Source organism: Excalfactoria chinensis, chromosome 3 (genome assembly GCF_039878825.1).
Source record: "Excalfactoria chinensis isolate bCotChi1 chromosome 3, bCotChi1.hap2, whole genome shotgun sequence".
Taxonomy (NCBI): Eukaryota; Metazoa; Chordata; class Aves; order Galliformes; family Phasianidae; genus Excalfactoria; species Excalfactoria chinensis.
In genome coordinates, this window is record NC_092827.1 from 17020849 (window position 1) to 17036854 (window position 16006).

Consider the following 16006-nt stretch of genomic DNA (forward strand, 5'->3'; position numbering starts at 1 on the left):
ACAAAGTACTTCAGTGCCTGGATCACTGCAGTTGTATCTGCAATATCTGAGGGTATAAATAAGGCAGGGTTTACAAAAGAACTGTTGTTTTAGTTCAACTAAAACCCATTTTGTTCAAAGAAATAGATAATTTCAGGCACAAAATATATATTTTTTCATCTGAAGACTTCATTATTGAAGACTAGAACACAGAACAAGAGCTAGGAGCTGTTGCTTTAAATTCAATGAAATATGCATCTTTTCAGCCATCTGAAAGAAGTGCCCTTTCTTTTTCTATATTTGCCGAAGTCATCTCTAATCCATGGACTTGGGAAAGGGACTGTGTGCTTCGGTGTGCCTTTTTCCCACAATCTTATTTTTTGTAGTGAGAGGTATTACCTGGACATACCAATCTTGCCTTGTCATTGCCAGAGAAATACTCAAAGCATGTAAGAAGGTTATTTTATTGAGTAGGTAAGAAGGTATGTTTGCAAGAGTCTTGTGGGTAATAAAAATGCAAAGAGAATTGACTATGCTAAAAATAGAAATAATCCCTGCTTGCTGCATAATATAGAATGGTGCGTGTAATGTTTTTTTTTAAGCAAGGCTGCTTTGGAAGAAGGCATGCCACTGTTACTGTCTAGCTGTGAGCTGCTTGTCTGTGGAGAGCAGTGCCTGAGGAGGTTTAAACACTGACCCCACTCCACCAACCCTTCCTCAGGGCTGAGTCTCGCTGAGAGATCTCTGCTGTTGACTGTGGAATCAGATGAAATGCCTTTGAGATGTCTGTCTGTTTAAATTAGAGGAAGCTGTCCAGTATTTTCAAAAATGGCCTGTAGACTGATAGGCAGAATCTTATTACTCATTTTGTGCTTCCTAATGTAAACAGAATCAAAATCTGTTCTCACGATGATCCATGGCTGCAGGCATGCTTGACACTCCGATGCGCCTGATCATGTCTGTACAGTTTATTGATTGTTTGGGTTTTTTTTTTCTTTCTTTCTCCCATGGTCTCAATTCATTGCTGCCTCGCATTGCTCACGCTCTGGCTGTACTCTGGGGAGCTGGGCGGCTGCCAGCCACGCGCCTGGCGGCTGCCCCATGCATCCTCTTGTGCTCATAGATCTAGCACCCGCAGCCACCTATGCTGGGGCCCGCAGGCCCTGCAGTAGCTCCCATTGCCTTCCTCCTACAATTCTGCCGTGGGATTGATTTTATTACTTTTGTTTGTTTGTTTGTTTGTTTCCTTGTTTTCTCCCCAGCAGATTTGACAGTCTGAGATTTTCTCTCTGTTTTGAAATGATGAGCTTTTTTCATTCTTCAGCCCATGGTGATGTTCTTGTGTTTGTCAGAGGTGGCAGGACGTTTTGAGAGGATTCACATGACTATAATTGGGATCCAGAGTCTATAAAACACTTTCACAGCTTTCACAATTCCTTCAGTTCCTTTTTGTTCTGTCTGTTCTGCTGTGTTCACAGCACAGTCAGGACTGGCACGAGCCTGCCGTTGGTCCTTATGAATAGCCCATTGTAACACCAGTTGCAGATTAATAATGTGGGTAATTGCCCTGTTCTGTTAGACTCCTTCAGAGTTACAGGGTTAACAGCTGTACAGTATTCATTACTAGATAGCATTAATATCTTACATGAGCATCAGTAGTTCATCAAACAGCACTGCTACATTAGTTAACTGTACACCATTTCCTGGAAATGCCCTTTGTCTAGGAATGACTCAGTCAAAATAATTTCTTTTTTTCTTACAATTTCTTTTTTGCCTTTTGATATTGGGAGATACCTAATTACTTTAGATGGCAGGATTCATGGACAAGCACAGGTTGTTTCTCAGCATCTTTTGAAATTTTCACTTAATGTGATGAAAATGAAAACAGCTACATGCTAAAATTATTATATAGGAAAGTAAATTTTTTCAAAACAAGATGCAACATTGTAAATTTGATAATTTTATTTTTTACGCGTGTACTCATTCAAGGATGCTCACTAATGAAAGCTGGACTTGGCAAAGTAATTCTTAAAGTAGTGTCTCCAAAAATATCCAAAGTAAATGTCTGAACAATTTTTATTTATTTATTTATTTATTTTGCATGTGTATCCGTATACAATGAATTAGTGGTCTGTAGATCCTCCCTGTTTGTCACATCCCATAATTGTCAGAACTAAGTACAGGATCCAGATTTCAGAGGAAAGTTAAGCTGCTACATCATGACCATCATTTAGATTTGTAAACCAAGTGTAAGAAGTAACAAGACGTTTTATAATATTTAGTTTCATTAAGGACACCATTTCAGCATTTCTCTCTTTGTTTAACATATTTTCAGGTATCTGCACTTTAATCAAATAGAAACATTGGATCCTGAGTCCTTTACCCATCTTCCAAAACTTGAAAGGCTGTAAGTTTGTTTATCTTGGGGTAAGATATGGAAGGGTCAGCTTGCTTTTTTGTTTAAATTAAATCAGGTGTTTTAGTCCTGTTTGTTTGTTTGTTTGTAATTTTAACTGGTAAGCAGCTTTTGCCAAGAACACCTTGTGCAGGTTGACCTTAGGAACATTACTTGTGTTATATTTTTCTGTTGCAGAATGATTTGTCAAGTAGTTGTGATTGACATTTGGTCTAAATCAATGTTGTGAATGTTGTGAACTCACTTCTTTTTTGGCTGTTTTTTTTTTACTATCTTGTTTTTTTTTTTTTTTTTTTTTTTTTTGTTTGTTTTTTGTTTGTTTTTTTTGGTGTTTGTTTGTTTGTTTGTTTTCCCATATGGACGCACCAAATACACCTTAGAAGTTATCAAAAAATTAGTAGCCAGTGAATTAATAAAAAAGATTATTTAAAAAATAAAATAAAATCGTAGGTTTGCCTTCTCTTAAACTACTTTCAGAAGAACATAAACGAAATGCATACGTGTCAAAATCTGAAATATTACATGCGTATTTCTGTGCTTTTTAACAGATTTTTACATAACAACAGGATAGCTCATTTGATTCCTGGAACATTTAGTCACTTAGAATCTATGAAGAGGCTGTAAGTAAATCAAACTATTACACTGTATCTCATCTTGCAATGTTTGTCTTCCTTGACAAGTCTTTTCATTGTGTAACTATTATAAATATTGAATTATTTTTTTGACTGTGCTCCAGTTGCTTACTTACAAAGCGAGACAGTTGTTTCATATCCTACCATCTTTAATGACTAACTCTTTTTGTTTCTTTCTTGTCTTCAAGTTATTTGTAGTCATGATCATGTTCACTGTCAGCCCTTTGTCATGTAGACTAAATAATACACACAGTACTTCTATTTTTTTCTTCCTTGTTCTTGTCTTACTAGTTGATTCTTGTATGTTATCCCTGACTAGTAGATTATTTGAACTGCTTTGTTTGATTGTTTTTCTTATCTGATTATAAATAATGTCTGCTGAAAGATGCTCAGAGATGCAAGAATGTAATTATCACTTTCAAAACCTAGTTCCTCTTGAGATGCCGTTCAAATGGAAAATTAGAGGCATCTTAGTCCCTCAGGAGCACTTCAGATTTTGGCTTGATCTTGACAGTGCTTCAGTGAGATTCTGTTTAGAGTCACCAAAGGCAGCCATTTGAAAAACAAACAAACATAGCCTCTCATTGGGAGGACCACTGAGGGTGATCTGTGCCACACAAACTCATCTTCCAAAAGAGATCACAAGGGGAATAATAAGATGATGTTACTGCAGCACTGCTGCTTTAATGCCATTGAGTCAGTTCTGAAACCATACTTTTAACTGCAGAGAATGGGTGGAATAAGGTAAATGTTGATGATGCATCCACCTTGCTGGAATAGCTGCTTCACTCATACAGTGCCTGAGGTCCTGTGGAGCTCAGGCAAACAAAAAAAGGATGCTTTTTCATATAATGCTTAAGTAGAGCAGTCTTTTGATAGTGGCCAGTACTGGGATGGTGTGCTGGGTTGGACTGACCTGCTCTCTTCTGAGCTGATACAGTTTATCGCTAGAGGTGTCTGTAAGGCAGCTTGTAGAATGGTTTTCTTTGTTCTTGCCTGCTTATCACAGATCAGCAGGGAATACAGAGTATCTGGGTATTTGAACTACAGGTTAATAAATAAATAAATAAACAAGAGAAAGAGAATGTCGCCCATTTTTTTCCTACAGGGCTCTATCCTAGAAAGTGCAGTGTTCCAAATAGTAACTGCAAAGTCATCCAAATTTATGGGTTCCTCATTATAGGCAGGTGTGTTAGGAGGTTACTGACCCACTAAACTCAGTGAGAGCTTAGCCCTTAAAGAAAACTGTGGGTCTTTGTCTCAGTTGCCTGATCAGCAAAATGGGAAGTTGTAAAACTGTCAAGTTAACTGTGAGGTTACTGCAGTAACAAGTATTTAACAGGAAAATAATGTGGGGAGAATTGAATATGTTCCTTATGTAAGCGAAGTTTGTATAACTTCTAAGTAAATTCAGATTTATTTCTTTGAATGTTGGGGTTAAAAGAGATATGTATATCTGCTTGCTAGGTTGAACACAGGACTACCCATGTGGTAGAAATAATGCACGTTTCTGTAATAAGGACTGCCAGAACGCATATAAGCATAGTGACAACCATCTGTATCTGAGACTGCCCTTTGTAAACAGTTTGAGCTTGCTAACAGGAGCTGTGGCTGCTTGTTCCATGCAGGCGTTTAGATTCAAATGCTCTTCACTGTGACTGTGAAATCCTTTGGCTGGCAGAGCTGCTGAAGACATACGTGGAGTCAGGCAATGCTCAGGCAGCCGCTACCTGCGAATACCCACGCAGAATCCAGGGGCGGTCAGTGGCCACGATAACACCAGAGGAACTGAACTGTGGTGGGTTTGCTGCTTTATGCTGACTTCTTCAGTGTACTGAACATAGCCAGACTGTGGTTGGTTGGTTAGAATTTGCTCTTCTGTTCCCTTCAATAATACTGAGAACTTTGAGTTAACAGTGCTGATTTCCAGAAATCCCTCTGTGTTCCTTCACTGTTTTTTGTCTGCTCCTGGCACTATTGGTAATTTTTACAGAGACTATGTTTACTGAAACAAGTATATTCACATTTGAAAACTGGTATAGAGAAATTTAATGTGATTATTCAGGAGGAAATTATTTTTCATTTTATGTTTCAGATTTGATTGTCAGTTAGGGTTTTTTAATGTTATTGGTGTCATATGATCCCTTTTGCAGGGGGGAGAGCAAATAAAGAAAACAAGCATAGTTGTCCCTGATTTCACAGAATTTGTTTAAAACTCCTGTTAACTGTGTTGTGTTAGGTTAGGGGTTTCTTTTACTCTTCTGTATATATAGGTTGTGCACAGGCACTGGAACCCTCTGTCACTACAGGATTAATGCATATCCAGGGCTCAGCTCCCTTTCTGAAACTGAAATGAAGGTTTTTTGCCAGGTGATAAGCATTTTCCTAAATTGCCCTTTTGTTTGTATGTTGTGCATGATTCTGACAGGAAGAATTTATAAGTGTCTGCAAGATTCTTGAATAATATAGCAAAAGAAGGTTTAGTGTGAGTGTAATTCATATGGCATCCTCCCAGCTCTCTGCACATCTAAGGAGCCAGAATAGGGAAACTGCAGGAAACAAGCTGGACAAATTATTCTGTAGGAGGTAGGGTTAGGTGCTGATAGTTATCTAAAGGAAGTTATTTTAAATGGCACTTGTGCTTGCTGCTTTAAAGTTTGTTCTTCATAAGCAAATTGAGCCTTTGTTCAAACAAATAGAACAGCTACTTTAGAACCTGATACAAATTTGCACAATCCATTTCCAGTCTGATTAAAGTTCCTAGGAAACAATGGAGGTGAGAAAGGCAGCAGTCACTTTTAGATAGGTAAAAATGAGTTTAATCCTGATTAAGTTTACAAATGTTTAATCTTTAGACATTTGTGTTTAAAAGTTGTGATTTTTTTTTAATTTTTTTTTTAATAAGGTACATAGAAAAGTGTTTATTTTCCATTCTTCAGTAGTTTTGAAACAAGTAAGGGATCCTTATACATTTTATTTTTGATACAGAGAGGCCAAGAATTACATCAGAGCCTCAGGATGTGGACGTTACCTCAGGGAATACAGTGTACTTCACTTGCAGAGCTGAAGGCAATCCTAAACCAGAAATTATTTGGCTTCGAAACAAGTAAGTTCAAAAAAGGAAGAGAGGAACTTGATGTAAGTATGTTTGTGTGTACATTGCTGGGTGCATGACCAAATGCATAACTTCTAACATCAGCAGAAACATATTCTAATAAAAAGTAGTATATGAAGCAATAATGGCCTGGATCTGTTTTATTAGTAATTCTAAACTCTTAAGAGCTGATAATTTTAGAAAGTGATTATAATAAGTAAACTTTTCAACTGTCGCTATACATACAAAGTTGCTCTCAACTGTAAAACTTTAAATCACTTGAATGTAAGTACCAGACAATCCAACATGATCCCATTGCATGTGCAGCTGGTGAGCTTAGCTAGTGTTTGAATGTGCAGCTTAGCTCCGTTTACATCATGTTTTGAGGCTGAACAATAGTTGCTTTTATACAGAGATCCAGCTAGACATGAGTTGGGTTTCAGAAGAGGTGGTCTTTGAACACCAGCTCCAAATCATTTCCTTGAGGTGTAGCTTCATCCCAGAAGAGGAAAGATGATTTATCAGTTGACCCAGGCCAATACATGGAGCATGGGCATATGCATACATCATAGGGTTTTAGGGTAATTCTTCCACAGGTTGTGTAGACTTTTGTTCCAGGCAAGGTCACCTGTGGGAACACCTCAGACTGATCAGGGCTTTATCCAACTGGATCTTAAAATCTTCCAAGGGTGGAAGTAGCACAGAATCTCTGGGCAACCTGCTTGAATGTTTCTCTTTGCTGCTTGAGAGCACGTAGGGTCTATAAAAGCACGTGCATCTCTTGAGGGCCCATGGGACAGCCTATCTGCTCAAGCTCTGCCCGGGCCCTGCCTTTCATCAGACCAGGCGCAGCAGAGTGGAACCAGCTACATGGCAGCATTTCACTTGCCCTAAGCCTTTGCAAATTTACAGTTGACAGATGATTTGTGAGTTTACCTCTGGCTTAATCAGACTTTGGCTTATTAATTCTCTTAAACACATGGAGAACTGGATCTGGAAAACAGATTCCTTCACAGTTCATATTAATAAAGTGAACTGTTTTAGTTTGTTAGTTTCTGATAAAATGGAGCGAGGTGGAGGCATAGTTCTGCAACTTTCTGCTGATTTCAGTGAGAACTCCACATAAGACAAGGATACAGCGTTTATGGAGTATGAAAAGAGCAGAGCCTTAAACTTGGATGGTATAATTATTTCATTAAAATTTTCTTTGGCTCATGAGCTTTTTATAATAAACAAAAAAAACCCGTGTATTCAGAGTACACATATGAAAGAGTTTTAAGAAGAAATTTGAGCTTGGGGTGTGGGATTATTGACTCTGGCTTGTTTCCTGGCTACATGAATGAGAGCAAAGCTTTCTGCAAGGTAGTTGAATATGGCAATATTTACAGTCAAAAGGCATTAACCTGTTGAGCAGTTGTTGAATGTTGCAGGGATCAGAAATTGGTCATGGTTTTGTACACAAGGGATGAGCTCTTCAGCCCTCCTCTGTGCTTTCTTCATAACGTAGTGAAGGATGGGGTAAGAAACAGTTCCTTCAGTACAATGCCCTTACTGTACTAAGATCATGTCAAGAAATGTCGCAACCGTGACATCCTGATGAGCTGATCTTGACTTACATTTCTATCCAGTGCAAAGTACAGTCAGGTTCATAAGTGCTCCTTGAACAATCCAGAGGCAGACTGACACCAAGATATTTTTATACAACTAGTCCTCCTCCTAGTAGAACAGATTTTCAGTATTCAGTAGTGTACATCCAGAGGAAACGTTTGAAATTGTTTTGCCACTTAGAAAAGCTTGTATCCTCAAAAGAGAATGAGACAAGTTATGGTTTTTTTGTCCTTTTTTTTTTTTTTTTTTTTTTTTTTTTAATATTTTTAGTTTTTCCTCTGCATTTTCGTTTTTGGAGAAAACTAAAAGCTCTATTTTATTTAACACTGTAAAAAACGTAAACATTTTCCAAGTTATTTTGGTTAATATAGTTTATTATTATTATTATTATTATTTGCTTCTGATTTAAAGGTTTAACTCCAGCAGATTCTTTTCTTCACAGTAATGAGCTCATTATGAAAGAAGATTCTCGTCTAAACTTGTTAGATGATGGCACGTTAATGATTCAAAATACTCAAGAAACTGACCAGGGCATTTACCAGTGCATGGCAAAAAATGTAGCTGGAGAAGTGAAAACTCAGGAAGTTACTCTGAGATATTTCGGATCACCAGGTAAACATTCAAATAGATAACTGTTTTGATTATAGGACTGCTAAAACAAGATCATCAGATTGCTAAAAGTAGGATTTTTTAAAAAATAAGAATGCATTGCTTCTTGTACATTCTTGACATGCAGAATTCTTCTGCTTGGGTATTTCTGGAACTCTCCAGACAGCATCTCTTTTAGCCTCTGCTTTATGTTTGTGAGTACTAAATTAATGTGCAGAACTGCACCGTTGACAATTGTTTCAAGGAGATTTAAGGAAGAACAAAAAACAAGCATAAACAAAAAAAGATTAGAATTAAAGCATGCAGTGTTTGCACCAAGTTTAGTAGTGCTTTGGAACAGAGACATCAGCAAGAAAAAAAAACATTAAATTCCACAATAATTCTCTCAGCTATAAGTCATCTTTAGGCGCTGTTCTTTTCTCACAGCCAGGCCAAGTTTTGTGATTCACCCTCAGAACACAGAGGTTTTAGTTGGAGAAAGTGTCACTTTGGAGTGCAGTGCAACTGGGCACCCTCAGCCACAAATTACATGGACCAAAGGTGACAGAACACCTTTACCCAGTGACCCTCGTATCACGATAACTCCATCAGGAGGACTTTATATACAAAATGTCAAGCAGGAAGACAGTGGCGAGTACACCTGTTTTGCAACTAACAGCATAGGTAACATCCATGCTACTGCATACATCATAGTCCAAGGTGAGTAAAATTAAACGTGGCGTGACATTCTGTAAAACATATTATGGAGAGTGTATTACAGCAAATTGTATGGTGTTCTTGGTTTTCTTTTTATGTTCTTTTTTTTTTTTTGTTCTTTTTTTTTGTTCTTTTTTTTGTTCTTTTTTTTGTTCTTTTTTTTTGTTCTTTTTTTGTTCTTTTTTTTGTTCCTTTTTTGTTCTTTTTTTTGTTCTTTTTTTTGTTCTTTTTTTTGTTCTTTTTTTTGTTCTTTTTTTTAGTTCTTTTTTTTGTTCTTTTTTTTGTTCTTTTTTTTGTTGTTCTTTTTTTTTGTTCTTTTTTTTTGTTCTTTTTTTTGTTCTTTTTTTCTTCTGAATGACCAGAACCAAGCTGAAGCCACAGGAGTTTTTCCTTTCAATTACGCGAGTCCATAGAAATGTTGCTGCGTGTTTCACCAAGATTAAGATGTTATACAATAAATCTCTGGAAGTTAAGTTTCATTGATTATTCGCAGAAGTTAGCATTTGTGTTTTGAAATGTTTATAGTTTAGTTGGTTACAGTTTATTTGTTCTGTTTTTTTGTGCATGATTTTGAATAAGTATGCAGTGTCTAGCTCATGGGGGACCAAATTTTTTTCTATGACAATTAGAAATCCTACATATTAGGAGTTATGTCTGGAGCCCTAGAGGCATATCACTTCATTCTGTAGACCTCTGAGTATAAGGGGGTACATTCTGCTGATTTTCAAGGAAGCAACCACTCTTCCAGCTGAGGCATTGGCAAAGTTTTTCTATTCAAGAGTGCTATGTCAGAAAATGGTTTATATAAGGAGCTTTTGAAAGAAAGAAGAGGAATATATTGTAACCCAGGAACACTCTGACTCTTTAAATCTACTGTACATCTTTCTTTGGATCTGAAACAGTGGCTCCCAGAGATCTTCACTGATGCCAGGGCACAGTATGATGGGATGTTCCTGTTGTATAAGACATTGCCCTTAATTTTCATCCCTTAAGTGCTTACAATGTGAATGGGTCCCATTGGCAACCCATTTCCCACCCTTATGAGCATTTCATGTCATACAGAAAACTACATCATTTCAGACAGTCATGCATTTTCCAGCTCTTGTTTTTTCTCTTTTGTAGCTCTGCCTCAATTTACTGTCACCCCTCAAGACAAAACAGTGATTGAAGGGCAAACAGTTGACTTCCCTTGTGAAGCACAAGGCTATCCACAGCCTGTTATTGCATGGACTAAAGGAGGTAAGTTTGTTCTGGTTTTACATTTAATCTGCTAAAATAGAATTTGAAAGCACTAATGAAATGAATGGAAATATGTGTATACATTTAGATGCTTCATATCTCCCTTCTTTAGCTAGAAAAGGCAAAATATCCAGCAGAAACTAATTGCCCAAGAGTTTTTCAGTAGAGAGGACTCACTAAAATATATGCCTCCATAACAGGTTCCTGCAAAAATATGTTTAAGAAATGTGAGACAAAACACATGCAGCAGTATCTATTACTGCCAGTTTACAACAGAAGAAATCAAGAAGTCTGTCATTGACTGGAGATGTTAAGTGTGGTGGGATGTCCTCTCTTCACAAACCAGACCAGTGCAGATTGCCATCAGTACAATTTTTGTCCACCACATTTCTGTCAGAGTAAGTGGATCAACAGGAACACTGGGATCCAGGATCCACTCTGCTGACTGCTATGTTAGGTGCTATAAAGATACTAAGCCCAGTACAGTGAGAAGAAATACTGTAGTGGATGTTGTAAGTAGACGTAGATGTGCCAGTTCTATTAAATGAAGTAGCTCTAGCAGGAAAAGCAACTCATATGAAATCTTGAATTATGATAGATAAAGCAGATCTCTAACAAACACTTGAACATTTTGATTCTGATAATATCCTTATTTCTCCCTCTGCCAAAGTTTCTGTAATCAAATGAGATGTCCAGAAAGGAAAAAGAGGGTACAGACACTGCTGTGCCTTTCATTTCATTTGTGTTGTGTTACATTCTATTCTATTTTTTCTGACCTGTGGGTGATTATTGGTTCTCTAGATGTCCTAGGCAGATGAGATGAATTGTGACTGTCTTAAATACAATTATAGGAAATTGTCACTACTACCAAAAGTCATTCTTCTTCTGATACCCTCTTTTTAGGATGAAAATACTTCTCTCACAAAAGGTGACAGAGGAGAGATCAGGATTATGATTTGATTATTTATATATTTGTGAGTTTGCATTGATCTAAAGCTTTCAGAAGTTGTTTCTTTTTAAGAGACTTCTATTTGTTTCCAGTGTTATATCAAACTTAAAATCTTCCAGATTTCCCTTTTAATGGAACACAGAGACTTTGTTCTCTACTGCTATAAATAGCAAATGCTATTGCTCTGTATTTCAGGAGGCCAGTTGTCTGTTGACAGAAGACATTTAGTCCTATCTTCTGGTACCCTGAGGATTTCCAGAGTTGCCCTGCATGATCAAGGGCAGTATGAATGCCAAGCTGTCAACATTATTGGATCTCAAAGGATTGTTGTATACCTGACTGTACAGCCTAGAGGTATGTTCTCCACATTAAAATACACTGTGCTTGTATTATTATTTTCTTTTTCTAAAATGAAGGCATAGTATGTCATATATGTGAATATGAAATAGGTTAAATTTATCTTAGTTTAGAATTAAAAAGGTTTTGAAGCAGATCTTAAATAAGACTTAGTGTTACTTCAGAACTTTTGCTGAATGTTACAATGAATATAGGTTGCTGGGTTTGAATTGTTAGGTGTCTTACTAGGTTTTAAAAATTGAATGTGTGGGTCAGTGTGCCCAGATCAACTTTTATTTTAAGCCACCTGGAGAATACATGACCTTACAATTAGCCTTAGCCTACAGGGAGGGGCTAAGGAAGCTGGGGCTGTTTAGTCTGGGGAAAAGGAGGCTGAGGGGAGATCTTATTGTCCTCTTCCAGTACCTGAAAGGTTCTTACAGTGAGAGTGGGGCAGGTCTCTTCTCACTAGTGACAAGTGACAGGACGAGGGGAAATGGCCTCAAGTTGCACCAGGGCAAGTTTAGGTTGGCTATTAGGAAGAATTTCTTTACAGAAACGGTAATTAAGTACTGGAATAGGCTCCCCAGGGAGGTGGTTGAATAGCCATCCCTGGATGTATTTAAGAGCTGTTTGGATGTTGTCCTCAGGGATATGACTTAGTGGAGGATTTTTAGTGTTAGGGTACTGGTTAGGCTGCGGTTGGACTTGATGATCTTTGAGGTCTTTTGGGTAATTCTATGATTCTAATTAAACATGGCCTTTTTTGATAAGAGCTTGTTAGAATGGGACTGTACCGTTTATTATTTAGAAAACTTGCTATTCTGGTTGTTGCCCAGCACATCTATCTTTAGTTTTTTAATAGCATATAGGGAGGCTTATAGGATCTGAGAAGAAGGTTGTTCCTTTAGAACAATCTGTTGTCTGTGAAAGAGGTTCATCTGATTTACTTTTTTTTTTTTTTTTAATAAAAAGGATGGAGGTTTATTTTGTAGATGGCTGTATTCCTATGTTTGTGAAAGTATTTTATTTTGAAAGTGTTTACTCATTCTGTGAGCATGTTAGACTAAATTCTTAAATGCCTCTCTGCTGCCTACTAATGAAAATAATGAAAACATTACTTCAAGTGACCAGAATGACATTTACAATGAAACACCACCCCTTGTATCCAGAATGTTAACATAGAAAAAATCCACCATTTTCTTATGCCTTTCTTAGTAAGCTACTTCCACAATTTATTAGAATCATATTAGTATTTATAATCAAAAGATAGTAGATACAATACTGAAGCCTGCATCCTGAAATTGAAGCTCTCCATACATTATTTGCAATGATATTTTTAATTATGCAAAATAAGAGAAAACCTTTTTTTTTTTTTTTTTTTTTTTTTTTTTTTTCCCTGGCTGTTAGCTGAGGGCCTTTTCATGTCAGGAATGTTTAGTCAGTGGTCAAATACTTTCCTGTAAAACCGCAGTCCCACTTCCACCCCATCAAAGTGCTTCTATACTACAGCAGAAATACATCTCTTAACCATCTTCATAACTTTGTACTTTTCTCACTTTAACATCTGAGTTCTGGGTGTTGATCTTGATTTGAAGGAAACTGGGGTTAAAATATGTTAGTATTGCTCACCGTGGAATTAGGTGGCTATTCCTTAAAAACTGAAGGTCATTTGATGTTTAAGGCCTAGGGCTTGTTGGGTTTAGATGCTCAAGTGTTCTGGTTGGGGCACTCAGAGTTGAGTGAGTTCTGGAAAGTACTTTTCCTATAAAAAATAATAATAATTTTAAAAAAATCTCTGTTGCTGCTATCTGAAATTTAAAAATTTAAAAATTTTGACAGAATTTGATGGCAAATTTCACATAATTTTGCTGATTTTGTTCCAAGTTAGCTATTCACAGGGTTTGTTTTTTTCAGAGCTATTAACTTAAGGATCTTAGTGTTTTTCACAATTATCTGCTCATTTGGTTAGAAGTGTATGTAAAACATCACGAGATGTTAAGAACAGGGAATGTTATCTTTAAGGCATAGTTAGAAGCAATTAAAACTTACAAACAGAATAGGATTATAGATTAAGAAATGTTGGGTAACTGAAACAAACAAGTACTGCTGGTTTTTTTTGTTGTTGTTTTTGGTTTTTTTTTTCCTTATTATCTTTTGTACAAGTTGCATTACATGGTTTAGTGGGAGCTATTGGTAATAGGTGAATGGTTGGACTGGATGATCTTTTAGGTCTTTTCCAACCTTGGTGATTCTGTGATTCTATGATTTTGTAACTTAACAACGAGTCTTTTGTTCTTCTAGTGACTCCTGTATTTGCCAGTGTTCCTAGTGACATGACAGTAGAAGTTGGCACAAATGTGCAGATCCCATGCAGTGCTCAAGGAGAGCCAGAGCCAGTAATTACATGGAATAAGGTAATAGAACACCAGTACTATATGCATTGAACACCCTATATGTTTCAGTAACAATTCCTTGTGAATATCCAATTAATATTCCCAGTTTCAATTAAAGCAATAAAAGTATTAAAGTAACAAAACTCACTGTAATGCTGAGTCCTTTTAGACTTTTGAAGCTTCCGCCAGGACATGTTTTGGTAACTCTTTGGTAGCTCATCACTTTGAGGAAAAAGAAGAAAAAAATAAAAAAAAATCATCTTTGAAAACAAGGAGTGGATAAACGAGAATAACAAAACACTGTGCTTTGCTGCAGGATGGAGTACAGGTAACTGAGAGTGGAAAATTTCATGTTAGTCCAGAGGGATATCTTACCATTCGTGATGTTGGAACTGCTGATGAAGGCCGATATGAATGTGTTGCCCGGAATACCATAGGATACTCCTCTGTTAGTATGGTACTTAGCGTTAATGGTAAGGTTTATGAGTTGGTCAGTGGTATGAACTAGATAATTACTTTTATTATAATTATCCAATTTGTAAGATGGAAAAAGTTCATCAAATGCTGAATTCTTTTTTTTTTTTCTCCATTATATATGTATATATTTTCAGTTCTCTTGTGGTCTTCTCATTTTTTATTTTTTATTTTTTTAAATTTCTATTTATTTATTTATTTATTTATTTATTCCATTTAATTCTGGCAGCTATCTGTACAGATGTAAGATAGAAACATGTCAGCCACACTCTGGGTCTTAGGCTTCAAAACAAACAACATTCTGGGCTCCAGTTAATCATGCTTCTTTTCTCTTGAGTTATAATTTAGACCTGTTAAAATTTTCTGGTTGAATACACAGTCTAATCTTTTGAGATAACTTAACAAGAACTCCTGTGGCATTTTTCAAGAGGCACTTAAAGCTATGAATTGAAAATGGGACTGTAACCACTGTGAAATTACTCAGTAAAGTAGTAAAGTTGTAATACTCTTAAGAATGAAAAGGAGAAAGCAGGAGGAAAAAAAAAAAAAAAAAAAAAAAAAAAAAGCAGAAAATATGGCTTTATTCCAATTTTTGAAATGTAATAATGGCAAATTTCTGCATGATGGGAGAAGATGATGCTTTTGTTGCTTAATAATCATCTGATAGGTTTTTAACAAACAAATTGCCATTTTCCTCTCAGAAAAATATGGCTTGAAAGGAATGTATGGAGCTTTGACTCTCAATATTTATTGGTCTTAATAGCAAACTACTGTCAACAGAAAGGTCAAACAAAAATGAAGTACTGTATAGTTAACATTTGACTAAGGTTTATGATTCAGCCTGCATGTGCTGTTAATTAGAAAGATAACTCTGCAGAATACATACTACTGTTTTCTCATATCTATAATGCTAAAGCCCTAAGATCATTAAGGGCATGCAAACACTCTTTAAAAAAAACCTCCAAAAAGGGTAGAAAAAGCTGTAAATGATATTACATCATTCTTATCAATAATAATATAACTCTACAGCTGTTACAGCAGTTGATAATTGGCATGGATCAAGGTTTATTCCAATTAGGTGTTGTGGTCAGCCCATTTTGAGTGCATAGAGTATGTCAACAGCCCAAGGCAGCTGGCCTGAGGGCAGATCAAGGGGCTCCAGTAATTCACTCATACAGAGCCAGGTCCCTTTTATTTGACTGTATTGATGGTTGAGTTTGATTGCTCCTATCCAGGCTCTGAAGCTCATGTGGACAAAACTTGAGCTGCCAATAATGCCAGAAATAATGAAATAAATGAGTAATGAAAGAAAGGAGAAAAAAATGTCATGCAAAACTTGTAAACAGCAGTTTTAATATCAGCTGATTTTGTACATCTGGTGACTTTGACTCCGGTGTTTTTGCTTTGGACTTTTTCCCTACTTGTAACCTTCTTCCTGTGTGGCTTTTCCAATCTAAACATACTCTGGAAATTGTTAGCTGTTGCCCCTGGATCTGGTAGTTCTTGGGTTAGGCTGAAAGGAAGGTTATTGGCCTTAGATGCTGTACAAACATTCAGCTGCAATTGAGCATGGCATGA

General features: G+C 36.6%; 1 protein-coding gene across 3 annotated transcripts in view; it reads left to right on the plus strand.

The window, feature by feature from the left end:
- Nucleotides 1-16006, plus strand: part of PXDN (peroxidasin) — a 73135-nt gene that overhangs the window by 34519 nt on the left and 22610 nt on the right. For 2 of the 3 annotated variants that reach the window (XM_072333443.1, XM_072333444.1), the window contains 10 exons: nt 2315-2386; nt 2944-3015; nt 4656-4825; nt 6016-6133; nt 8172-8341; nt 8765-9037; nt 10157-10273; nt 11418-11576; nt 13863-13975; nt 14271-14427. In XM_072333443.1, coding sequence (XP_072189544.1) covers nt 2315-2386; nt 2944-3015; nt 4656-4825; nt 6016-6133; nt 8172-8341; nt 8765-9037; nt 10157-10273; nt 11418-11576; nt 13863-13975; nt 14271-14427 — 1421 coding nt within the window. Of the gene's footprint in view, nt 1-2314; nt 2387-2943; nt 3016-4655; nt 4826-6015; nt 6134-8155; nt 8342-8764; nt 9038-10156; nt 10274-11417; nt 11577-13862; nt 13976-14270; nt 14428-16006 lie in introns of those variants that run through there. The other variant, XM_072333445.1, reaches the window with a different exon arrangement.